Source organism: Syngnathus acus, chromosome 5, assembly GCF_901709675.1.
Source record: "Syngnathus acus chromosome 5, fSynAcu1.2, whole genome shotgun sequence".
Classification (NCBI taxonomy): Eukaryota; Metazoa; Chordata; class Actinopteri; order Syngnathiformes; family Syngnathidae; genus Syngnathus; species Syngnathus acus.
The window spans coordinates 11,820,090-11,847,367 of NC_051091.1; the positions used below are offsets into that span (position 1 = coordinate 11,820,090).

At 40.8% G+C, this 27,278-nt stretch overlaps 1 protein-coding gene across 3 annotated transcripts in view; it reads right to left on the reverse strand.

The window, feature by feature from the left end:
* Positions 1-6,670: 6,670 nt before the first annotated feature.
* tox2 (TOX high mobility group box family member 2) overlaps positions 6,671-27,278 on the reverse strand; it is a 64,153-nt gene continuing 43,545 nt past the window's right edge. For 2 of the 3 annotated variants that reach the window (XM_037251272.1, XM_037251274.1), the window contains exons 5-10: positions 15,604-15,891; positions 14,510-14,740; positions 11,064-11,144; positions 8,666-9,076; positions 8,274-8,425; positions 6,671-7,971 (exon numbers count right to left, since the gene is read on the reverse strand). In XM_037251272.1, the coding sequence (XP_037107167.1) occupies positions 7,929-7,971; positions 8,274-8,425; positions 8,666-9,076; positions 11,064-11,144; positions 14,510-14,740; positions 15,604-15,891 (1,206 nt within the window). In that variant the 3' untranslated portion in view covers positions 6,671-7,928. The remainder of the gene's footprint in view (positions 7,972-8,273; positions 8,426-8,665; positions 9,077-11,063; positions 11,145-14,509; positions 14,741-15,603; positions 15,892-27,278) is intronic. The other variant, XM_037251275.1, reaches the window with a different exon arrangement.

The following is a 27,278-nucleotide window of genomic DNA, read 5'->3' on the forward strand; positions in this document are numbered from 1 at the left end:
TCTCATCATCGTAAACAAGCAAACAGAAGTGCCTGTCGTGGGGCCTTTATTCAACAGGGGGGGCGTTTATGACATGCACACACATGCGTGCAATGACGATGATGATGATGGTAGGCCACATAAGTCGGCGGGGTGTGTGATGGAGGCAATTAGGCCTGCTGCTTGCCAACTGTTCTCCCTCTTACATGCTTTTACTGCAACAAGGACGCGTTATCAGCATGGAGCAGATACTCTGTGTGTGTGCGCGCGAGTGCATGTGTAGCAGCATAATGCGAGCTGCGCATATATCAAAACAATCACATTTGATCACATCTACTCCCCCCTTCCTTTCGGCTCACTCTCTTGTTGCATTGTTACCGTGGCAACGGCAGGGGTGCTCTCACATTGGCTTTTGCTGAACTCTGGTGAAATTGGCAATAAGCCTGTCAGATCTGCTGGGGAGAGAGTGTGTGTGTGTATTATGTGTGTGTGTGTGTGTGTGTGTGGGGGGGGGGGGTATTTTGATGAACTAGGAGCAGTGGAGACCATGTTGGGATGGGAGAGGAATGTGGAACAAGGTGCAGGGTAAAAAACTAGAAATCTATTAACAGTGGGAATTGCAGGCATTTAATACATTTAAAAAAATGAACAAATGAGCAGAAGATAAATCATTTTGTAACACAAAAAAGAAGGTTAAGGACTAGGTTTACATTCTTTTATTCTGGATGTCTTTTTTTATTGTATTTCTATTCCTGTATTTTTATTTTTTCCATTTCTTTTTTTTCAAGTATCTTACTGATAAGGCCGACAGGTGGCACTCGTGCGCCGCGTGAGACGCATGTCAGTGTGTGTTGGGAGTCACTAGGGGTCTCTGTGATTCCATTGAGAGGAAGCACAAAGAAAGACATTACTTCCTTCAAGTGGAAGTACAGCGAGGATTGTTGGGGGGGTTAACGCTTAAGATTTGATTGGAGCTGACCTAATTCCAAACAGGACATCCTACAATATCCAATATTCCCCCCCCCCCCCCTTTCTTTTCTCTCTTTAGCACAAAAGGACGAGAGCGAATAAAAAGGCAGAGAGATTAATACCAAAGCATGGGATGAGCAATTCATATTCCAATTCAAAGAGCATGTTATCTATTTTTTCCACCCATGCATGCACGCACGCACACACTAGCATTAGTTTCCCCTTCAAAGCAGGATTGTGGGGAACTTTCCAGGAACAACAATGGTGGTAGCATTTAAGAGCAGGTGGAACGTTAGCGAGGTGCACATTCCCATCACCTTCTCCAAAAAGTGTGTCAAATGTGTGGATGGGATCAAGCGCAGAGGAAAAAGGAGGGTAAAAAAAAGGCATCAAATGAAAGCTGAGGCTAACTTTCTGTCACCCTTCCCTCCCCCAATCTCCCTCACAGAATGACTGACTAAAAGACTGGAGCTTGCCTTTTTTGCCTGTCCCTCCACTAGCCTATTCCTGAGGATTGTTGCTACTCCTGTGTGTCTTATGGGAAGCGGCTTGTTAAATATGCCAAAGTAAATTGTATTTTTGCACAAGTAAGCTCCTTGGAAATATTCCATCAGGGCACCCCAGTACCCCACCCCACCCCCTTCTAAAAGTAGTTATGAATTTTAAAGTAGACTTGTATTACTGCAGGAGAGAGGTGTGTGTGTGTGATCGGAATACTGAACACAAAGCACCAGATTGGAATTCCTTGTTCTTGGTTGGGCTTTAAGGGAAGGGGGGGGAGGCTGTCAACATGGAAAGTGGAGGAAGAAAAAGGGCGGAGGTCACTATTGGCTGCCGGGATGACAAGAACACTATTTTGCTGTTCTTACTTCCGACAAGAAGCCGAAGCTTTACCGTTATTAGTGTGTAACTGCAGACAGCGGTGTGCAGTTTGCTGTCTGCAGTTTTTGCTTCAGTTCAGTACACAGAGGGCTGCCCCTTCTGGTGTGCCCGCCTTGACCATTTGGGGGCAGTACAATACCAACATATGTATAAATATACTGTACATGGAGATGAAAAAGATACATCATGATTGCATGAATACCGAGTGAGAAGAACAGTAGCCGTTTATAAATTCTTCCGTTTTACTCATTCAGTTGTGGTCTATATAAAGTGGAACAGCAATACTTTTGTCTGAATTCCTCGCTTTAACATCACATGTCCCTCTTTTAGCCTTGTTTTGAGGTGACACGTAACAAAATAGATCCCCTTACAATATTTCTGAACAGGTCTTGTAAACAAGCACTGCAGTCAAGCTAGGAAGTAAGCTAATGCTAGCGCTAGGGAGAAGCTAACGAATGCATTTAATACATTGCGTTTCCCAATAATAATACAGCACCTTCCATAAATTCATGTGATACAACGACTCAAAATACACCCACAAGAAGTGAAAACAGAGTGCACAGCTCCAAAATCAGCAGAAAGATTGACGCTAATGCTATGAACGTCTTGTAAACAAGCAGTGCAGTCAAGCTACGAAGTAAGCGAATGCTAGCGCTAGCGACAAGCTAACGAATGAATTTAACAAATTATTGTGTTCCCCAAGAATAAAACAGCACCTTCGATGCAATTCATCTGATACAACTACCGTAATTTTCGGACTATCAGTCGCGGTTTTTTTCATAGTTTGGGTGGGGGGGGGGGGGGCGACTTATACTCAGGAGCGACTTATATATGTTTTTTTTCACAAATTTTTACTTGATCATTAACACATCACTTACAAGTATAGTTGACCACTTCACATGTTATTTTTAGTATAGTTGATCACTTCACATGCTTTGATATCTTTATCTTGAACATATTCAAAACATGAAAAATAGAGAGAAAAAATCAAATAAAGTAATTAATACTTTAAAGCGCCATATCCTCTGGACATGTCCTCTGTCACCAGGATGACATAAAGGACGAGAAATCTGATCGATGGATTTAATGATTTGGAGTGACACAAATGGTTTGATAATATTGTTGTTTATGTGATAGTTATTTAAAATATAGTTTATATATTGTTGTATGGGCCTGTGGAATAATTTGAACTGCGGCGCGGCACACGGCATTGTTGACAAAGGACGATCGATGGATTTAATGAATTGGAGTGACACGGATGGTTTTATAAACGTGTTATTTATGTAATAGTTTTTTTTAAATAACTGAATGTTACGTCAGGCCCGTTCTCAGCTCCTCGTTTGTGTTTGTCACGTTAGCATACCGTATCGTTTAGCCTGTTGTTGCTCGTTCATGTCTGTTCTTGGTGTTGGATTTTGTCGAATAAATTGCCCACCAAAATGCAACTTATACTCCGGAGCGACTTATATATGGTTTTTTTCCACATTTTTGGGCATTTTATGGCTGGTGCGACTTATACTCCGGCGCGATTTATAGTCCGAAAATTACGGTACTCAGAATACACCCACAAGAAGTGAAAAACAGAGCGCACAGTTCTAAAATCAGCAGAAAGACTGACGCTAATGCTATGAAAACGAATGCATCATAATCACGAAATAACATGAAAGTGAAATACAGTTTATTATTTTTGTTTCGTCTTAAGCTTACCGTTTTACTTTGACCAGGCACTTCTTTGAGATTCTGATGCTGGGGGACGGTGCAATGAGTAGTGTGGATTGGAATCCCTCCGAGTAATAAAGATGGCGGACCCCGTTTGGCCACACCCATTTACCTTAATTGGTAGTCCCGCCCCAACGGATGTGATGTAATAGATACAAATACGTAATAGAAAACAAAGAAAACTTAAGGGAGTAAAAAATAGCCCCCAAACAGATCATAAAAGTATCTCTGCAGCACCTGGAGGGATAGACTACACTTTTCTACAATCTTGGCGACTCCAAGTACAAAATAAAATTAATATAAAAGCAAAAAAAAAGGTGGATTTTCCATGATACTTCAGTTGTTTTTAACTTTAATGTTTCCACTATTTGTGTCAATGAATGATTAAAAAGAAGCAACCAAAGAAACAAGCGAGTGTGAAGACGTTTTAAAGGGGCAAAGCAAAGCCTATTTTACGCCTCTCATGCATACTTTCATCCTTACTTAACTTTGCATAACATCATAACAACATTGAAATATATTCACTCTTTGCTTTATGTTTCTATCCTGAGCTATTCATCAGCATATGCTCCCCTGTGAGTTGCCTCGTCAATACATATGCACAGCCTTAATTGTTTGCCTTGGTAATTAGACGGCAGTTCTGTTCTTTTTGGCTCAGGTGTATTTGGAAAAAGGCCTTCTTTTGTCTTTGCTTTCTGGGTTTTTGGCAGCTTCTGATAATTTAGATGGAAAGAGGGGGATGAAGAACAGAGGCCCATCTCAATGTGAATGGCTTATTAATAGAGCTGCTCTCAGGCAAACAGATGGCAGGTGCCAAACACAAACACAGAAAATCACACACGCCACAGCCCGTAATTCAATTAGACAGGAATAGACACTCCTCACTGCCGTTTTCATTCATTTGATTAATCCGCAAATCAAATCAAAATGTGACCAAAAATAAATATAGAATAAAAAAATAAAAATGGGCTTCTCCAGAATGTTTGACAGCAACAACACAGAAACAAAGTCAGCGTGGGTGCGAGAGGAAAACGGGATTTCAGTCATTAGCTGCGAGCAGTTAACGAATGCAATTAGCGCGCTAATGAGCGATTGGATAGGTTTGAATTGATGCTGATGTTGTAATTTGAAGAGTTTATCACAGCACCGCTTTGAGTGTTAGCATCAGGGCTTGAAAGAAAATGAATATGTGATGGTCAGGTGACAGACAAAACCGCTGACACGCCTTTAATTGCTTATTTCTTGAACAACTCGAAACAAACGTATCGTGTGAAGCATTTAACACGGGACCTCTTCTATTTGTTACTTTCCCACAGTGTTGTAGACTTGCACAGATCTCTCCATCTGACTCATCTCCACTTTATGCTAACAAGTGCTGAGAAGGAGGCTCCATCTTTTTCATTTTTACACAGACCGACACCACAGCACCTGGTGGTTTCCACTCTGGTTTTTGTCACCCGACTTGTCGCCCACAACTCTGTGAGACTTGTGGCCAGAGTTCTCAAGCACAATTACCTCTATTTCCCATTTCCACTGAAATTACTTTGAGACGATGCTACAGCTGCAGACCACGAATGACAAAGACATAGATTAGTAAAGGGGTCATCAATTTAGATAGAGAACAAGAAGTCATTGTGGAGTAGAGGAGAAAATATAAAAATTTTCATTCACATTTTCTGAGCATTTTTTTGATGTACAGGTATACTTCTTGTTTAATGTTGTGAAACAAAGAATATAAATAAGAATATATCTACTTTACACATTGCACATAGGGCTCAAATGGCACAAACGCAACGGGACTATATTGAAGTTGCCACGTAGCACGTGAAGGAGGTTACATCAAATGAGGTGATGTGAAACCGCAAATGTTCTTTGAGCCTCGCGTGTTACATCCTGTCCTGTGGTACATTTTGTCACCCGCTCGACATGAGATGCAACTGCAACAAATGCTGCAAAATCATATTAAGCATCATCATATGTTTCAAATGTGTTGCCACATGATTAGTTTTATCTTTGCATAAAATTGGCAATGTGAGCTTTGTTCAAATATTCGAGTACAGTCCCAGTATTTCTCTCTGCAAAGTCGCAAATGGAACAGTTTTGCCTGCTGCGGTCCTTCAAGGCGACACCCACGTGAACAAGAACTTTTTGTTTTCTCTTCTCACATTTCAAATGAGGAGAAACACACTCAAGTGATTTGCAACATTTCATATCGTTTGACCTCGATTGAACAAAACAAATGCAGGTCAATGACAGCTGAAAGATTCTGCATACTTATATTTAAATTAAAAAACATTAAATATTTAAAAAACATTGAAGGCCAATGACACTTGACGTGTGTCACAACAAAACCACTGACTATATACCATAATGAAATAGATTCAAAGATAAATGAGTGGATAAATGAAAAGATGTCAGGCAACATAGTCACTTTTCAACATTTTTATTATGATCATCATCTTCAAAATGCAACTCGGGAAAATAAAAGCGTTGTGACACAAGAGATGCTGCAGCAGCCACACATGTACAAAATAAAGAAAAAGAAAGTTGAGCTTAGGGCAGACCTCATGTCAGGGAGTGTGAAAAAAGAAATCAAACAAAACTCAAATAAAAATAAAAACATGTAAATACAATGAAATGAACAAAAAAACTGAAGCAAAAAAAGAAATCAAATTAAAATGAGATATTGCAACACAAAAAATAAAACAACAAAAAAATATAACAATTAAATAAAAACTGATAAAACAAAATCAAACAGTACAAAATAACAATACAAAACAAAAAGATAAACCCTAAAACAAAAATAAAGCTAATCAAATACCACAAAACTATTCAAACAAAATGTAAAATACAAACCTTAAAACTGAACAGAAAAAAAAAAGAAATTAGAAAAATAACACAAAAAGTAAAATAAAGCAAAATAAGACCACAGAACACAAAAGCAAAATAAAAACAAAATGAAACTTATTTAAAACATAGGGGAAAGTCATTAAATTTTTTCATGAATAAAATGTATTTGGGCGATGGGCAAGTGGTAAAAAAAAAGTTGACCATTTAAAATATTTATAATTACTGACTTTACAAATAATTTATTGACAATTGTCTTATTTGTCTTGACTTATTTTTTTTTTGTACAACTTAAAATGGTCAGGCGAGTTTTTCTGTAAAATTTATTTCATGTCCATCACACAGGAGGTAAAAAATATCAACACAACCAGAAATCTATGAAAAAAAAAGTCAAATAAAAATACTTTAAAGTCTAAAACTGACGTCACAGAGGGGACAAAATTATATTTTTCATATGACTTACTAAAGGCAATGTTTTATTAGGTTATTATTATTATTATTACTTTTATTTTTTTATGTCCTTGCATGTCATGAAATGTGTGTTGAATCCAGCCTAAAAAAAAGTAAACACACGCAAACGCGCTCTCAATGACTGACACAAATTTTTTTTTTAAAGACGAAGAACCCTACGTGAACTTCCATATTTGATCCCATAAAAGTTGTATTTACAATCACACTGTGTGACAGCTCATTGGACCTCCACGGGTCTTTAATATTTAAATATAAGGATAAAAACTGAAAAAAAGGACATTATATTTTTTTGTAACTCTTTGCGGGCCCTTAAAGGAGACATATCATGTATCTTCCCGAACATCGAATAGGTTAGGAAAGAACCCAACATCTTTTAGTGTGTAAGGGTGCTAATGCTAATCTGCTACGTCATTGGTTGAGAAATTTAATATAGAGGTTATGCAAATTAGCCACTTTGTGACATCACAGTGGGGCAGATGTATCTATGGATGGGCTCGCTCAGGCACATTGTCAAATATACAATTAAGACTCACTTTGTCATTTCATTTCTCACTTAATGGGTGGACAGGCACTCCAGAGAGCCAACTATCTGTATACAAACATGAAAAATTCAAACATGGCCACAATATGTCCCCTTTAAGCAAATGCAAACGTCAAAGTGGGAGTAAATATTTTCTGAGAGCAGAGGTGGGGGGGAAAGCAAGGCAGAAATAAATAAAACGAGTAACAACAACGACAACGACAAGAACAAAGTTTCTCCAATTAAAGCTGGATGGGGTCCCTGAGGGGACAAAAAGGACAAGTGCTCCACAACCTGTCCTCACCAGAAAGGGGGTGGGGGGGTGGGGGCTTCGTAAGTGCTTATGCAGGAAGTCGCCCCTTCCCCACCGCTCAGCTGGTCCCTCTGAAAAAGTTCAACAACGAGAGGAAACGATAGCGTGGAGCGGCGTGTTTGTATGTTTAAGTACACGTATGTACACTTATGTAAGAGAGGAGGGAAGGGAGAGAAGAGATGGTCGGTCGGGCCCATCGGTGGCCACTTTTGACGTCCCGGTGGTGGCTCAGGTGAGGTAGAGGGGCTTGTCCCTGCCTATCATGTTGCCGCTGCAAAAAACATCACAAGGGCAATTTGTTGATTTGTGATTTTAGGGGATCCATACTCTCTAAAACTGATTGATATGAATAAATTCGATTTACTACTGTATTGGCAATTGTAAACCGTTTTTGTTGGGGAATCAATTATTAGTGGATACACCCTATGCGCTCCGTATTGTGAATATGGGGACCATTTTGTATTGATTATGCAAGAACTCTATTGACTCAAAAACTGCCGAAATGATAATCAGAGCAAGAAGTTGGGGCATTACCATCTACTCACAAATGATGAACTTTCCCAAATCACTTACCTGCAGTGGTTGCTGCACTCCCGATTACAGTATTCCCCGTCCCAGTCGTGGCATGGAGGAACCCCCGGACCTGGACCGGGACCCCCAGACCCCCCTGGAGACTGTGGTCCCCCGATGCTCTTCTGATACTCCGACTGGAGGTGGGAAAAGCCCTGAAGAAAGAGCAGCTTTCTGAATATACGTCTGAAGATATTTTAGTTTTTTTTACATTAAACATTGACCGCCCACCAAAAAATTGCCCAATTTTTGCAGCTTTTTCTCTCAACCAAATACTGTACTATGGGACAAAGCATTATAAAACAATCAATTGTTCGGTCATTCGTATCAAAACGGGCTGATCGGACTACCCAAAAATCTATATTAGCCGGACTCTAATTTTAGGGAGACGCTACCTGCTGGCCAGGAGGCGGGGAATGAAGGGAGGCCTGCAGGCCCATCTGGTGGGAGATGATTGGCTGCGACTGGACCTGTTGCATGCGGATTGGCTGGTTGAGCAGCGAGCTCTGGTGCAGGGACAGCTGCTGATGGGGATGGAGCGGCGGGCTGATCTGGAAGGAGGAGGGTGGAGAGGCACTAATGCTGGGCAGCATCTGCGATTGGCTGAGCGTCTGCGAGAGGGCGTGGCGGGGGGCGTGGCCGGCGTAGCTCTGCAGGTCGGCGAGGGGGAAGGCCCCCGGGCCCAGGTAGGGGGACGAAGGCTGAGGCGGGGGTGGCACGCTGTACAGGGAGGGATTGGCGGAAAGCATGTGAGGAGACGCTTGGCTTGTTTGGGCACTTTTTGGCTCCACGGGGTCGTTGTACGTCTGCGGAGGACAACAACAACAACAATCTGATTCTCACATTTCTTTCTTGCTCTGTATTTATGGCAATTCTGCAACTCCGGCCCCTTCTACACAACCCGCTTGAGTTCAAGTCAGTCAATGAGTGCGTTGTCTCGACTCCATGCGAGTCAAAACTGTCCTAGTGTGTGATATTGTAACAGCAAAGTTTCAATGGTGTGAAATGTGCCAGCGTGAAGCGGCGTGCCAGCATAAGGCGACCAACAGCACGCTCCATTGTTCCAACAAACAATCACATCTTTCTGCCAGCGCTATTGCTTTTTTTTCCCCTTTTCTATACATACACAAAATAAACATACAACACCCACTTTCACTCACACTCACTGGATGAAACATTCGTATTGTAATATATTTACTTTGCAATAGTTTGGCTTTGTCAGATACTACTGACAATACTGTAACGAAGGTCTTCACTTCTAATAATATGAAATTTAATTGGCAAAAAAGTGTGTGTGTGTTTGTGTGTGTGTGTGTGCATGCGTGCGTGCGTGCGTGTGTGTGTGTGTCGTGTGCCATACAAGCACTCCTTCTCATTAAATGTCAAGCGGGGTTGGAGTGATGTACACCCCTGACTCCTTTCCCTCGGAATAATCAATACAAACGGATGAAGGGATAGATGGAGAGGTGATAGCAGGGCTAAATTGAAAATGAAATGGTGACTTAAAGGGGAAGTCAGCTAAAAAAAATCTTTGTAATAATATGTTCTTTGCAGCGCAATTAGTCCAACTACTCAGATTAATGTTTTCTTTTTTTTTTTTTTTTTAAATCCACTTCAGGGGGCGGCCATTTTGGATAAAAGTTGGTGAATTTGGCTGCCTAATTTATATTCCACAAAAGCAATATTAATCATAATTCAGTGTTTAGACTAGTGGGTGCACACACAACATGATATGATAAAGAATTTAGTGAGGAGAAGGAGGATCGGGTATTCAATCGATTTTCGATTTATCCAAGGCAAAGCACCCGAGGCTGAGTCATTTTTAAACCGTGATTATGAAAAGACTTTTTCCCAGGATTTTTTGTGCTACAGAGTAGTTAGCTACATTTGTTAACTAGACAAAAAAAAAGGCAACAGGTGCACGATGATGATGTGCAGCCACGATTACCTCCAAATCCACTTAGAGTCAAAAGTCTCATTTCAATGAACCTGCCATCTGATTGGCTGACAAAGTTTTTATTTTTGACTAGCAATCTTGTCAATGTATAGCCTCAATCAAGGCGTAATTGAGCTTAGACAAGCGGCTTTGAGTTAAAAGTGCGCCCGCCGTCAAGAGGCTGATGAATGAACTATTCATGCCTCAATCAAGGTGCTTGTTTCGGGGAGAGGAAACGAGACGCAGCGCTGACGGAGGGGTGGGGCTTAGTATGGAAATGTCACTTTCTGAAAAGAAAACAATGCAGGAGGAACGTGGTGAAATGAATGTGCTTCGGAAGGGAGGGTTTGAAGACGTTACATGAGGAAGTCACACATGGAAATGCGGATAACAACAAAAACAAACGTATTATGATCCATTGCAGGTGGTCAAAAAATTGAAATGATGGAGTGATATTTACTTGTATTAGTTTATATTTGATTTTTGTCTCACAATACTCACCGTTATTTATTTATTCATATTTCAAGGCGTACATAAAAACACTAAAGGAGTGAAATATTGTTTGTACTTATGTATTAGAGTATTTCCATTTATTTATTGATTATTTCAAATATTTATTTATGTATAATTTAAATGATTGTAGGTATTGACTGCTAAAAAACAGGCTTGTTTTCTGGACTCAAATAAAGTGTAGCGAGCAGAAAATGTGAACAAACACCCGAAAGTCCCATCACACACGAAAACGCTTCCTATTCCTTCTCCTGGTTTAATTTATCATCCTTTATATCACTGCTGACCCATGTATATCAAAACCATGACCTACACACACATATGCACACTTGCACACACACGGTTACCTTAGAAACCAGACTGGCTCTGTAGGCAGCCAAGGCTTTCAGGTACTCCTTTTTAGCCGCCTCTGTTTTCCTCTTGTAGTTCTGCAGAAACAAACAATGACAAAAGTACTTACAAAGTGAGCTCGCATCAGGAGGTCATCATAGGCTCAGTGAAAATGACAAGTGTTACGTATCACATTGAGTACTAGCTTGATGGAGCGAACAATTGTTGACCAGCGTGCAACTAGCACTCCTTTCTGTCCAAAATATCCATGTGCTCGTTGTTCATGCAGAGTTAAACTCTGGCATGGACCTGCACTTGCGTCCCGTGCTCCTGCATGCTTCTAAACTCTTTCCCTCCTTTTAATTTTTTTAATTATTATTTTTTTTAAAAATTTTGTTCATAATTAATTCATTTATTTATTTTGTCCTCCTTCCCTGGGCCATCAGACCGTGCTCTTGGTGGCACCACACGATCGAGTGGGTCCTGCTGGTGTCAGATTTGTAACTCATTCAATAACTTCTCCAAGTTCCCTGTCACCTAGCAATAGTAGTAAATGGAGAAAAAAAAACCATTTGATCAAATTTACAGCCGAGTCTCATTTTTTTTCAGTGTGTTTCCATGAAGTGAAGTTTTCATGGGTAAGTAGTGATCCTCCTCGGGAGCCCTACATGTGGCGGGGGGTCATTTTCTTTCCAAGAGGTGGTCTCGAATAACCATTAAGCATTCATGCGCTACCATTGCATGTCGTGTAAGCTGTCAGCCACAACTAACATGGACACAAACAGGCAGAGACACACTCAAGCAAATAAGGTGGATACATTCTCCAGCTGATATTTATTCTCTCCCTCGAAGAAATTGTATTAAACCTTTAACGGTCCTCTCTGACGACACAAATGACTAATGGAGTGAAATGTCTATATAACACTGATGTCGTTCTACTGCTAGCATCAATGCTAATCTAATGACACTTTACATCTTTACATGGACTGTGGGAGTGAAAAAAAAAGTTGCTGCAACCACTTAAAATCTCTAACGATTCCCAGCAGCTTTCGTTTCAAATTAATTTCAACACCGATAACAGTTTACACAGTGACACTGACTTTTTAAATAAATTACCCCCGCCTAAGGATGTCTAATTACTTCAAAAAGAGCGGATTCATTAGCCGACATCGGGAGGCTGCAGGTCAGCGCAAATTAAAGCCGCGAGAGGCGAGGACGCTGCCGTTGCCACCCCGACACAGAGGTGCGCTGTGCAAATTATTCGCCTAATTGTAGCTTAATGAAATACGCTTGTTTGATAAGCAGTTAATTACAGGAGACAATAACGCTGCACCCTACTGACAGCCAGCTGAGTGATGAGCTCTGGGCCTGCAGAAGAAACAACCTCTAGTGACGATTAAAGCTGTGACAAATAGGCCCAAACACTCGTTTTCGTTGAACCTTCTGTACGTCCATACCGTATTTCAAATGCAAAAAAGGTTTGAGAAAGGTTTTCTTTCACCTATTGTATGTTTTTAAAAATAATATATCGGTTATCTCAATATTTCTGTCTGACAAAATCGGAATTAGCATCGGCCCAAAAAACATCCATATTGCCCGGGCCCTACAATCGAATATAAAATTGATTATTCAAACCAACTTGGCTAACTTTCTGCTTGATTTTTAATGTTAGGTTTTACGTATGTTGAGGCTCCTAAAAATGACACACTATCTTGACGAAAACATCGAAAGTACAAAAAGAAAACAGGCCAGGCGACTTTTAATGTCTGTGTACGGTAATATCTAGCCTCAGTATTAACCTTTACAATACTTCACTAATTCATGTTCTTCAAAAATATATGAAAAAAACATCTTCATCTTAACTCAAAACAAAAGAAAGTGCTTTAGTGTTTCTGGGGCAGCTTGAAAATGACGCCACCTTCAGGACAAAAACATACCAAATAATGCATTGATCTCACATCACAAAGCCTCTGGGAATTAAATAGAAGAATAATGATAACAAGGCAAATAAAAACAAAAACATGCTTGAAAGAAAACTCAAGGACAACACTGTCGACTGCATAATCTCAAAGAGAAAAAGACCAAAACAAAGAAAGTTTTGTCATGCTTGATTGATCAACAGCACTAGCTAATTGGAAAGTGCTGTTAACGCAGAGCAATTGACAGTGTCCTTGAACGCCCCAAACGATAATTATTCACATTTATTTTTTCACAGTGTTTTTATTGATTCCAGTACGCATTTTATCTTTTTAAATTAAACACATTTATATTTTCATTGGGATTATTTGCGGGCTGAACACCTGTGTCGTACAATAACAGAAGCATGCGGCATCTATCTGTCCATCAATCCATCCATTGATCAGTCTGTAAATCCATTAAAATACTTGGATCATTTGTGGGTATCATTTTTAGCTTTTACATTTTATGCCATAATCATTAGTCACATTTAGTCTGCTGGACATAATTCTTTCATGCTCTTTATTAATTGAAAAGTTATATCCATTAGTCAGTTCTGGAAAGAGAGCAATCAGCGCAACGACAGCCAGAGAGCTTTCTCGCCAGAACAACGACGAGGTTTGACACGTTTGACTGAACTGACAAAAGAGCAAACAAAATGGAGGAATGGCACATTTGCCCTTTTCTCTACCTAGGTAACGCGGGAAATGTTTTTTGGAAGCATGCGGCGGGTTGCAAACTATAACAATTCAGCAGCAGATGTCCTTGAGGCCAAACCAAGGACGCGGATGCAATTGCTAATCTCGTATTCCCTCGGCGTGATCAAATCACCCAGCAACACATATAAATAAAAGGACAGGAAATGAGGAATTCACATTCAGGGGTGTCAGACGCCCAAATGAAGATTCATGGCAAGGAGAAGCGGTGGAGGCGGCAAAAATTAACTGCGAATAAAAACGACGGACAGCCTGCAAAGTCCGACACCTGGAGAGTGTTTGGTGGCACACAAACGCAGTTAACTTGAGGCCTTTTGTCAGCCAGGTGAGAGCTTTTCCCTCAAACTACAAATGACAAATCTGTGCCACAAATAAAATCATCAAATATGTTTTCGACAGGATTTCATTTCAGAATGCATTGAAACCCGTTTTTCACTTTCTTGGATTTTTTTCCTATTTTCTTAATAGATGTGGCATCCAAATTTAACAAGGATTCATGCTTCAGGGGTTGATTTTTGTTTCACTGCCAATTACCCAGATATGGCCAAAATGTCCCCATTATGACTTCCACCAAAATGCCAAATTTTTCATCTAGCATCAGTCTAGAGACTTTTTTTGTGGGTCTAAGCATGATGCATGGCTCAAATTTGCTTACATGGGGACAAAATATCTCGGAAATGTTTGTTTTTGAAGGACCCTGGAAATGGCCAAAATGGCCGACTTCCAATGTGTTACATTTTACATGTTACATTTTCTGTTACTTGCGGCTTTATCGTTCCAAGACAATGCACCTGTTTCTGCTCCTCTCCGAGGCCGTCCCACATAGAAGCGACAATCTTGGACACGTCCCCAAACGTGGCATTGGGATTCTGCCCCTTAATGGCCGCCTGGGTGTCCCTGAAGAACAGCGCGTACGCTGACACGGGCTTGGTGGGCTCGTTGGGGTCCTTCTTTTTCTTCTTCTTCTGCGGTTTGGGTTTGGGCTTCATCATCTCGGAGGATGACCGTTTTTCACCCGCCATCTGGAAAAAAGCAGACAAACAAGCGTCCATCCACGTCATTCACTTTGCCCTGAAGAATTCCAAAGAGAAGCAAGCACAAGCCTGTTGCTATACCAGCATGACGCAATTGCCGAAACCATTAAATCTTTTTCAACAAGTTATTAAAAGAAATGGACATTTCTGGGCAAGAGGAATTTTAAATCACCTGCTGGATTTGCTCCAGCTTTGATGGTGGTCTCACAAGCGGAGTGGAGAGTGCAAATGGAATTACTTACCGATACAGAGAGCGAGAGAGAGATGCTAATCATTTTTATTCGCACACGCAAAAGAAGGGGACATATTTCGGGATAGTCTGCTCTTCTAATATCTAATAGTGTTAAGAGCGCCAAAGCGCTCGTTTGCATTTGGCCACGTATGTGAAGCGCAGTGTGTTTTCGTTCACAATTTGGCCCATAGGCGATTTACGAGCACAGTTTTACAATTTAGCATTCAAATGAATGCAAATAGAGCATCCGTCGAAGGAGACCTTTCAATATGCAAAATACATTTCAAGTTTCATCTGGGGCCCATTAATATATTATCAGGATTTGCATCATCCATCAGTCTGTTTTTCTAAAATGGACATATCTCAGTACCCTCTTTAGCAAGAAAGGTAGGAAACAAGTCGGAATTTGTAACCGTCAATCAATCCATCTGTCCGTCCGTCCATCCATCAATTCATTCATCCATCCATCTCAGCTGACTTTTGATGATAGCCTCTGGCAAATAGGACCTTTTTTCATCCGCTACATCTCAAATGCCGTAAACCCACTCCCACAAACTGAATCAGACAAAAGAAATCCCTACAACATTCTCAGGTTTACTACTTCAAGCCGCATCAGTACCTTTGAATGAGGATCGGTCTCCTCCTCCTGATTGGAGCTTGAGGGGGAGGGCGTGGCAGATTTGCTTCCGGGAGGTGAGGGGGAACCGTGAGGCAGTGCGCTCCGGCCCAGCTGAGGGTTCAGCTGGGACAGCGCGCTCATTGGGTTGCCCAATATCGGTGGCGATCGGTTAATCAGGGGGTGGTGACCGGCGGGGTCGTAACGAACGCCGTCTGGGTGGTGCTGCTGGTGGGGGTGATGGTGTTGTTGGTGGAGGTGGTGGTGGTGGTGCAAAGCCATCTCGTGCATCTGGGGTGAGAGAAGAAGACCAGCTTTACTACAGTATCATCTTCTCTGCAGCCCAAGAATGTGCAAATGCCAATCAGCCAAATATGCAAATAGAAGAGAAGATGGCGTTTGTCAATTTGAGAGAGGCTAGACAATGAATATGATCAATTATGTGAGCATACAGAGGGAAGAAACCCTCTCACAATCCTGTAAGAGTGGCTGTGTATGTTGTTAGCATTTTTTTTAAGGATTAATCTGGGGATAACGTCATTAATGTATTTATTATCCCTGATATTTCGTAGATACTTTCTGCTTCTCTTTTTTTGTGATTGTCTATCACATCTGCAATGTTGTTCAGACGCGATTATGATTTGGAATCTTAACAAAATCAATACACAATGTCGGCGACTCACAATAACCAATTGCCGAATCTCATAGACTGCGTGCGCATGGTCCACAGACTGAATTTAAGCAGATTGAAAAGTGTTCTACACATTTTTATTTTCCTTCAAGGGTGCTCGCGGAAGACTCTCACCACATTGTGTTCTTGGCGCTTTTAAAAGACCCTGCACAATAAACACATTCAAAGCGTTTCTCTGAGATGCGTCGAGACAAAACGAGAGAAGGATGCTTTTAACGCGGCCATGAATGGGGAAGCGTTTGGCAATTTACTTGATCGGAAAGCGATGAGCCAGCATTTGTTAGGACTTTTTAGTTTCTCTTTTTTTTTGCTTTGTTTTTAAACATTTATGACTTAAATAATACATTACACATTAGTGCCAGAGCTGGAAAAGATCAAATCAAAAGAGCCGAGGTCTTGAAAAACACAAGTAGAGGTTTAAAGATGAAGACTCTCTAATCATAATAGGCCTCCGGTGGATTGCCTGAGTAAAAAAAAAAAAAAAAAAAAAGGCACAACAACAAAGTAATGCCGAGTGAGGCTCAAACTCAGCATTTTCTGTGTTTGCCGCCATGAACAAAGACATTCCCATTTCGAATAACTTCCAATCATAATTCAAAACACTTTTTTTTCACCAGGGTGAAATAGCCTCATGAAAATAAGTGAATAAAAGAGTAAAGGGGGGGAGTAGGAAATAGAAACCCATTAATTTTCCATTTTTCACGGGCTTGCTCTTTATAGGTCCTCACAAGCCGAGAAGCGTTGAAAAACCAATTAATCAAACATGAATGGCCTATCATAGCCACTGTGCTTCTATTTCCATAGCAACAGCCTCCTGGCGCACACTGGAAAAAAATGGTCACCCTTTAATGGGAGCCACCATGTTTAATGTAAACAACAAGGAGATCAACTACCTGCAATAGAACAAACCAGCATTTACGCATATTCACGGCGACATAATTGCTCTTTTCATCCCTCGCTCCATCAAGAGTGTTCGATGTCGGATTACGTTTGATTGGCATCGATATTTTTTCCACCCAGAAAGCAGAACAAACCCGTTCACTGTGCTGCTGCTGGTTTGTGAATCGTACATAAATATTTTCCCCTCCCCCTGCCATCATCATTCATACTGGTTCTCATAGCTCACAGCAATCACTGTTTTTATATTCCAGTTGAGAGTCGCACCTCATGACTAATGAAGCGGTTAATCGGTGCACAACTGAAAATAAAATAAACAATATACGTCTTTATTTTGCAAATATGGCAAGCAGCCAGCAAGATTCCATTTGCTATACATATTTGCTGAGAAGCATGTTATGTTAAATTTGAGCAGAAAAACACATGCTCACAATAAGAGCCTTGTGGAACTCCTAATTTGCCATGTCAACTCTGCCTGTCAAGTTGTTTGTTGCTTTTAGGTCTGATGGGTCAATGCCAATTTAGAAAACAGACCTTTGTGTAATACATTATCACGAGTCATTACATTTAGCCAGAGACTTAAAAATCACTGTCACAGTGTGATTAATTCATTCAAATAATCTGCATTTAATTACTTTTCGAGGAAAGGTTCATCATTATCCTCCGTGGCATTGAGCAGCAGCCGTTTCAAACCAGTCACAGATGACTGTACAAACATTATAAAAGACAGAGACAGAGGTTGCCGGTTGCCATAGGTACTGTATGCTAATTCATAATGGCATGGTTTTATTTCTGAGCAAGGAGACGAGGGAGAACATTGAGTTACAGGAATTTATCGGTCAGCGCGCTCTCTGCTTTTAGCATGAATGACTCTCTGGCACTGAGATGATTTTGCTCCGAGCGGAAGCAAACATCCCACAATGAAGCTGGCCCCTTTCAGCAGCGCTTTGAATACATTTCTATTGACAGACATCAAATAAAAATCCATGAACAGCACTCTGCACAGGCTTAAACGACTGTGAAATCCCAAGGAATTGAAGTTGAATCCAAATTCACAACTGGCGAACACATCGTCAGTGACTAGAGGTGCAAAAATTCAATTATCAAATGAATCAACAATTATTTTAAATGGTTTTTTTTTAGGGACAGAATTTCAGACAATCAACAGTAAATATTCTCTCCTTTCTGTAGTCTTCTACAAAAGTGGATTGATTATTGTTGTTTGATCAAAATGACATTTGCAAACATGCCTGCTTTTTCTTTGGAAAATTATAATTTACATTTATTTTGCTTCTTTTTGATAACATACAAAGCAAACCAGTCAGTGAATGCGTATCAATTTTTGTTTATGCATTTTCTGCACCAGCAATTTTCAACGTTTGTGAATAAAAGCAAAGAAATTGAAAAAATTTATTTTTGAATCGACTCATTGGTTAGTCAAAATAGTAATTGACAAATTATTCGATTTTAAAATTAATCATTAGTTGAACGAATTCAAACCTGATCTAATGTGGTACCAGCAATTTGGAACAGATGAATTCAATTTAGATTAAACATGTTAAACAAGTTTCAATTCTGCTCATCCATTTACAGTATTTTATTTTATTCTCAAAATACTTGGTAGAAGAGCTAATCGCTAAAAACAAGTTGATATAACACAAACGAACCCACAATCAAAAGGTAACTTCCTTTACGGAGGTCTCATTCAATAAAAGAAAAATGAGACAGAGTACTCAAAAGAAATCAAAAAAGACGACGAGGCGTCAAATCCATCCGTCAAAGACAGTGAGCTTGGTGAACCGTTTGGATATTTCAATAGCGAGCGTCCAGGCGCGGCTAAACGTGTGATATAAAGGCAGGAAATGGACGGTGAGCGCGCTTCTCCCCCACCCCGCGCCGCCGTCTTTACGCCTGTCGTGTTTGCATTCCTGCCTTGTACATCACAGTCAAATGGGAGTCAAATAACAAAAGGCTTTCCAATTATGTGCAGCACATTGGAGGCCGGAGATGGAATATCACAGAGGCATTGTTCCCTTTTGCTCTGTGCCCGACCTCACCTGCAATTGCCTGCACCATTTGATTTAGCTAAGGGGATTTGACCAGCAGCACTGAGATGAGATGGTGGGGTGCAGGGTGCTATTCAGATACAAGGAGAGAGATTTAATGCAGAGCCTAAAACACCTCACCTTGGCATGTCCTCCTGAAGAGTAGCTTCTACTCTTTATCCCCCCACCCCACCTTATTAGCGTCATATAGTTTTGATTCATTATTGACTGGAATCCCTTCTTTCTTGCCTCAATCAATCATTTTATTTCACATTAAAGTGTTAAATGTGAGCTGAAAATGAAGTCCATTGATGATAAAACTGCACATTATTCACTATTTGCTCTGTTTTAATAAGCTCTGTCCCATCTTGTGTGCCTTTTTAATACCCGGGGATCATGTGACTCATGGATGTAGCCTTCATTTAGGACGGGGAAACTGCAATTCTCCAAATAATAACTTTTTGTCATTTTTGTGAAAACTGTCGGAACAGTCTCATTGTAGTACATTGTAGTCTATGTGGGTTTTTTTTTTTTTTGGCTCTATCTTGTACTACTAAAAAGATTTTAATAAACACCGCGCCAGAGGAAAAACAACCAATCAGAGACAACCCTAACTAAAATACAAAATAAACAGACGCTACCTCTTCATTGGAGCATAAAACAAAATCTATAACAGCACATTATTTACTGTTTGAACAGTTTTCATAAGCTTCTCGCGTTTTTATTTTCTTTTCAAATACACCGTGATCATGTGACTGTACACACACAAACGCACACTCCGCCTCCTCCTGGCTGCTTGACTGGAGCCATCTTGTTTAGAGTGATGGCTCACTCGTGCAGGTTCACGGCCGCTATTGTAAAATCAGCCAGCGTTTAATTGAAACAAATGACTATAATAATAGAACATTATCCCTGCAGGCACCCAGCCGTGACAGCTTTAATTAGAGGCGCGCTCGGGAGCCATCCTTCAAAAAGCGCAGTAAACACGAGCCTGCAGGCTGAGGGGTTGTGGAGAGGAAGATGTGTGTGTGTATGTGTGCAAGCTCCTCAAAGCTACTCGACGCTCGCCCCGAGGGCATGGCACGCTAACGACGGCGAGTCGTCGCCGCCGCCTCCTCTCTCCCTATCCTGTCTTTGCTTTATCAAGCTTTGCATGCACTAGGGGGGTCATTTACACTGAATTAATGCACCAGCCGTTTTATGAATCATACATTGGGAGCCAACGCTGCTTTCACGCAAATGCTGAGTCAAGAGAAGCGCAAGAAGCATATGCTGAAGCTTAATTGGAGGCCATCTGAAGATAGATTTCATTCTTACTGTATCGGGGCACTCGGCATTGAATATTATGCAGGTTCTAGCCAAGTGGAATTCAATGTACGAAATAGTATGGTGGCTCAATATATATTTAGGTTGTCCAACTACCCAATAAAGTGGCGATTTTTTTTATTTGAATTGTAAGTCAAGAGAGATTAAATTTGGTCTTGAATCAATATCTCATTAAATAAAAAATAATGCACAATTTCAACAAATTTCTGCTTGGCTGAAAACACCAAAGCAGCCGGTCAACACGGACACATTAACAATTCATGATTTGGACCTCGTTTTTTTCTCCCAATCAGCTGCCGACATGTGGACAGCAATTGAGTTCCACAGCCACAAGCGAAACAATAAAACACATCTTGCACTTTAGCTCAAACGTGCTCACATGATGTCATCCTGGCAGGCAAACAGAAATACCTCGCAAACGAGCAAAAACTGGACTGAAAAGGCAATTTAGTCCAAGTATATCTCCAGCTAGCCACACTGCTGAAATGGACCTTGACACAACAGTAGTCACAGCCAAGTCGATAACACGCCAACATTTTGTCGGAGACGGCTGGCTTTAAAGATGTGCCAGACACACAAATGCTCGTGTGTTTTTTTTTTTTTGTATTTCTTTTTTTCTTTAAGCCTCTATTGTAATGCTGGTTGTCTCAGTGTTGTGTCTGTTGTATAGTTTTAACACAGGAGGCTGATAGTCACGGCGACGATGAATGGATTCTTTTATCACGATATTATGTTATGTTATTATTCAAATGCATTTCATTCCTCTGCCAAGGACAACAATAAAGAAAGATTGTTTTGATTGCCATTTTGTTTGGATCATGCAAAACAACATCTCCATTTTGGCATAAATTTGGATGTCATTTTTTTTTGAGTCACAAAGGAACTATTGCATATGTCTTATTTAAATTGATTGATTGATCCTATGATGTTGAATATGTCTCCAGGCGGTTGTATGCAACCATCTTTGCGGCTGAAGACTTTAAAAGGATGGGGGAGGGGTGGGGGGGCGCTCAGGGCAACGTGACAACAAGGCAGGTAGTAATGTCATGATGTCCCCCTCGGCGACATCCTCCATGATGCTCATTACAGCTGATGTTGGAACCTCCTTAGCTTTTATTTTCTTTCCCCTATTCCTTTCTTCTGTGCTCACCAAGCCCCACCCTCGACCTGGGCGTGTCTCGGCTCACCTCGCAAAAAGCGGAAAGAATCGCATGTCCCGTCTTACATGACAGTTGTGAGGAGGACGCACCAACCCTGACAAGCAGACGGCAAAAAAAAAAAAAGGATGCTCGGATAATGAGGCTCCTCACTTCCGTGTCAAATGCACTTTAAGTTTGACACCCCCACCACCATCACCCCTCAGATAGAAATGAATAAAATAAGAGTGAGCAAAGATAAGAAAGAAGAGGAAGAACAAAAAAAGAGGAGAAAAAAGTGCATCTAGACGCTTGTATGGAAGTGAAAGGCTGATGTGATGCACGTTTGTTTTTGTTTAGTCTTCTCAGGCTAGTGCTGCGCTTTAATCAGAGGTGATTCACATTCATCGATATTAGGCTTTAAACTACAGGACGGACGTCAAGTACAAAAGTAATGCAAAGGGGGCGGGAAATCCATTAAGGACAAAAGCTTAGGCTGTGGCACTGGGATCCTATTGTACACTACTACAACTCCCCCCTATTTTTTTTTTCTTAAGGACATAATGACTATAATGCTACATTTGTCACGTTTGCAAGTGGCTGAGGACCCAGAAGCAGAATAGCCGGGTGGGGAGGAGCACACAAAAATCAATTCAAAGAGAACAAATAGGCAAAGAAGGTACTTGGGGAATAAAACAAAATAAGCAGGAATCCAAAATGACTAAAGTCAAAGCAATAAAACAAACTAGTCAAAAGATTTAAATTGAAGCAAGAAACAACAATGAACCAACAGGGACTGAACAGAAGGAGAGAACCAAATACAAACAAATGGAGGAGGCAACCAGGCCCACCTGGACAAGACACAAGCGGATTGGTTGACACAAGCAACTGGTCGACAAGCACTGGTGAACAATAAAAAACCTTAATCAGGCAGATATTTACAAAAAGGGCACAAATAAAAGGATAATTTTGTACATTGTGACATCACACCTTTGTTTTCAGTACCCTCAGAATGATATGACCTGAATGAATGAGTATTCACAGACTCGGACTGGAATTGAGAGATGTTCTCTCGGCTTACATGAATCATGTTGGACCTTGTGTTCTGGTCTGGTGGCACAGTAGGGGGTGCCAGAAGCTAGTAGCAGAGGTTGCTAGCGGGCCACTCATTTCTGAGTGAGATGACATGGGCCGGCTATTCCCCGCCACCGGGGGCAGAATATTCGCGCTGATGAAAGTGGAATGAGGCGATAGGCCACAGTGCAATATGGACATGATTTCATGGCATGATAACGCCCAGCAGGGGCCCACGGCGGGTTCCAATATGAGACGCCTTGTGTGCGGCATGTATCTGCCTTATAATGCCGGCGATCTGCCGCCGCCACCGCCGCCGCATCTGTTTCTTCTGCACTTGAGTGGCGCCGTGGATCACATCTGCGGCACGGAATGAAGATGGCGGCCCCAAAAAAACAACAACAGGTGTGCGGTAGCTCATCTTTCGCACAGTTGTTTTTGAAATACGATGTGATGAATTATCTAAATTGAACATTTTCTTCTACGGAGATTATCCGCGATGGCCCAGATAAGTAACATTATTGCGAGTGCTTTTTTGGAGTGGCGCTTCCATATTGAAGGCCATGTTTACACATAGGTCGAAATTACACCTGGGATGAGAAGGAAATGCAATTTAAAACTTTGCTTTGGCTAATTTAATACAGACTCTTTAGAATTTCTGATTAAAATGGTTGAAGTCAGGGCCCATATCCTCTGATTGCCTCAAGACATTAATTGTCTTTTATAAGAGGAAAAAAGATGAGCTGCCAACCTAAGCGGCAATAAATATCCCTTCAAAATGATGAGAATGGAAAATAACCGCTATTTCTTAATGTACAACTACAGTTTCATATCACATTGCCGGGAAGAAGAAGAAGGGAAAAAAAATAAGCCACTTTCTCCCAGGAGATGAGAAAAGAATTGAATTCTTCCTTATCGGTCATCTATTTTTCCACAGAATGCTATTACTCGCTGCCTGCCGTCGCTAGGCAACAGGACATATTAATAGGAGCCTTTTATTAGCCAGGCTTTACCAGCGCAGTACTAAAATGAGGAAGTGGAAAACATGAATGTGTTACATAAAGCCAAGGAACCTTTCTTGGTTTGTATAATTTCGGTGTTTGGCCACTCAAGATTCATGTATGGGGGTCAGACATGCATAAATAAATAATATTTAGAACTGTGTAGAACATAATTAATGTCATACAATATAATCAATAATAAAATGCATATAGGGATGCAAAAATGATATCTCATCTAATCTCAGTCCTAAATATCTGGTCTAATTGAATGTTTGGATTATTTGAAATCATCATGAATGATATAATAAAATTATATGTGATTTTGTAATCGTTTTATATACTGCACAATAATGCAATGTTCAGTTGAACCCCACATATTGAATGTTTTTTGCAGAATTATTGTGGGGGCATTTGCAATCATAGTATGAAAAGTATTCACATATGAGGATTTAACTCATTCACTGCCATTGACGGCTATACACGTCAAAGATCAATTTCAACTGGGCTGGAAGTGAATGAGTTAACATTGGTATAATTAATAAAGTTCCACTCTGTCGCTGAGACTCAGTGAACTGTCGAGAAAGTACCAGACGTTCACCATCTTTTTTTTTTTGCACACGCTCTCTAATCCCTTCCACCAAATGACTTTAAAGAATCATTTTTGCCCTTTCTCATTGGAAAGGAGGGGGAAAAAAGTCCAGAAGAAGAAAGAGATTAATAAAGCAGAGTAATATTGTACTTTGAAATTGGAAAAGTTATGTGCGATTCTCCTTTTGAGCTTCTTATTAAATGCACCATTTTTCTTGTTTGCAAAAACATTGACAGTGAAGGGAAAATGCTTTAAAACACACCTCTGCCCATTTTTTTCTTCAATAATTCACAGCAGTTTGATTGTGACAAGTTCACTTGACATTGCAGCTCAAATTTCATTTGCGTCGGCTCAGCTGAGCCGCCAACACCTGCCAGGAGCACTTCATTGCTCACCAGGAAAAACAAAGCCATTGTGAAGAAGAACAAGGACAAGAAGAAGAAGGAATAAAGGAGCGCACAGGTCAAGTTCATGCGGCAATCATGACGGGAATAATATGATAAGTGATCTCTGGCACTGAACTATACCTCACATTGAAACAAAGACATTAATTGTAGCCATCCATTTTGTGAACTGCATGCTGGTGCCTATCCCAGCGCTCTTTGGGCCCTGAATTGGTTGCCAGCCAATCGCAGGGCACATATAGACAAACACCCAATCACACCCACAATTACATCGACGGACAATTTGGAGTGGTCAATTGGCCTACATGGGGAGGCTGGAACCCACAAACTCCAAACTGTGATGCAGATGTGCAAACCGATGCTAAACCGTGCTGCACTGTTATCCTGAGTCAAATAAAATAAATAAAATATTTATTTAAAAATATTAAAATTTTTCAGCAGCGTAAAATTATTTTGAGACTTAAGACCAATCTTAAAAATCCTACTTATAAGTGTAAATATTTCGATTAATATAAAACATTTTAAAGCCAATTAAGACATTGTTTTAAGATTCATGAATGGAACCCTGGCCTTTCTTCTCCTGTCAAACACATGACTTGTTCTCCTTTCATTGTAACAATGCTTGCCTGTTACTTATTCTGGACTTGTGGAGGAGCAGCTGCTGTTTATCCGCTACGTTAGCCAGCTAGCCGGCCGCGGGCTCATGGAGCTGCGGAGCAGCTTTTGCACATGGGGGAAGATCCAACGACATCAACGAATGTTATTGCAACGGGTTGGCTGGTAGAGTCCAAATGTCAGGCAATCACAAGCTGTGGTACTTAGAGACTCGCTTGCAAATTCCAAGTTCATCTACCGTGCACTTTGTGTCTGTTTACGCACTGTTTTCGGACAAATGGCAACAGTTTCTAACAAATAAGGCTAAACTGGAACACTTGTCATCTCTGTATAAAGTCAAATAAACACCTGTTAGCTCGACTACACCGTGCAGACTTCATCTGCTAATTTGTTGCGGGTTATGCCTGGACGTCTCTCGGTACAATTGTAAATTCATCATTTGCTCCGCATTCAAACGAGCACACTGGAGGCACTTTGACGAGGGCTAATATCTCACGCGCCATTGAGCAAAAGAGGCCGAGGTCATTTGAATTTCAGCGGCGTCTTTCTCAATCACGTATAATAGAAAATAAAGTGCAGATGGTGGCTAGCACAATTGTGAGGTTATGCACCATCATCCCACATGAAGAAGTATATTGGTCGTGTTTTTGTTGTTGTTGACAAAGTCCAGAATAAGAGGCAAAAAAATAAGACAGCTCGGTGAGTCCGGCAGAGATGAGCATCTTCGCCTGGTTGCTTTGATAAGATCAGTGCAACCTGTGCATAGCTATTAAATGTCTAATGTGTTTTGGAATCTGGAGATGCAATGGCAGTGGGGCATGGATAGAACGGCCTTGTCGAGTGCAGTCACAGAGAAGGAGCACTTAAACTATGTATTCACAAAATGAAAGTATGTTTTTGTTGTTTGTTTTTGTTCTTGAGAGTCAGCTGTGTGTCATCTGTCTGGCCATGATAACCAACATTGATGTTCTGAAGCCTTTGATCCAAGGGTAACCGACACAGATGGAACAACAAGGGTTCAAGGGCAGACTCTTGAGGGACCTCAAATTCAACCAGATTCAGAACTCCCAATGGTTTCTCATTTTTCCCCAGTTTTGTAGTTTTTCTTTGCCCTCCTTGGGGTCAATGTTATTAATATTTGTCAACTGTAGGCATGTGAAGCCCTTTGTGCCGTTGTCACGGCAACCATGGATCATCCTTTTCTACCTCTTGTGTTAGCTCCAAGGCTAATGTTACACTTCAGAGTCGTGTGTGATGTTTCACCATGAACTCCGTTGGGCAGATATCCGATACACATCACATTTTTCTCCATATTAGGAAGAAACCTTCTGATATGAAGATATCAGATTCCATCCCATCAACGTATATCCAAATAGTACCCCTTGAGAGTAAAAAAATGCAAGTGCGTCGTGAACCATGGAGTATAAATCCAGCTAGAGAAACTCCATCTAAACTCTGTTTTCAGCAAACTAAACATACACTGCCTCTTTTGTCCATAATAGCTCCCTAAATATGTTTACCAATCACCGCAATAGGTCTCCACTCATTTCTCTGCATAATTAGGCCATTTACTTGATGCTTTTATGCGAGCACCTGCGACCAAACACTCTCATCGCCCTTGTCCACACACCGTACCGAGCGAGCTCAATGTTATTTCACTCGAGCGAATTACTTCTAAAATACACAATGATGAAATCCAGCATATGCTTGCTCATTTAGAATAAGAGTCACCTCTTTGCAATTTCTTCTTTCTTCCATCTCAACTCTCTCCATCCAAGTCTATTGCACTCCTCTTTTCATTGCCCAGCTCACGTATTGAATCTGCCTGATGAAAACAGATCTCACTGCAGCAGCACAATAGAATGGCTGATGCAGGAAAGATGAACCCTAATGGATTTTT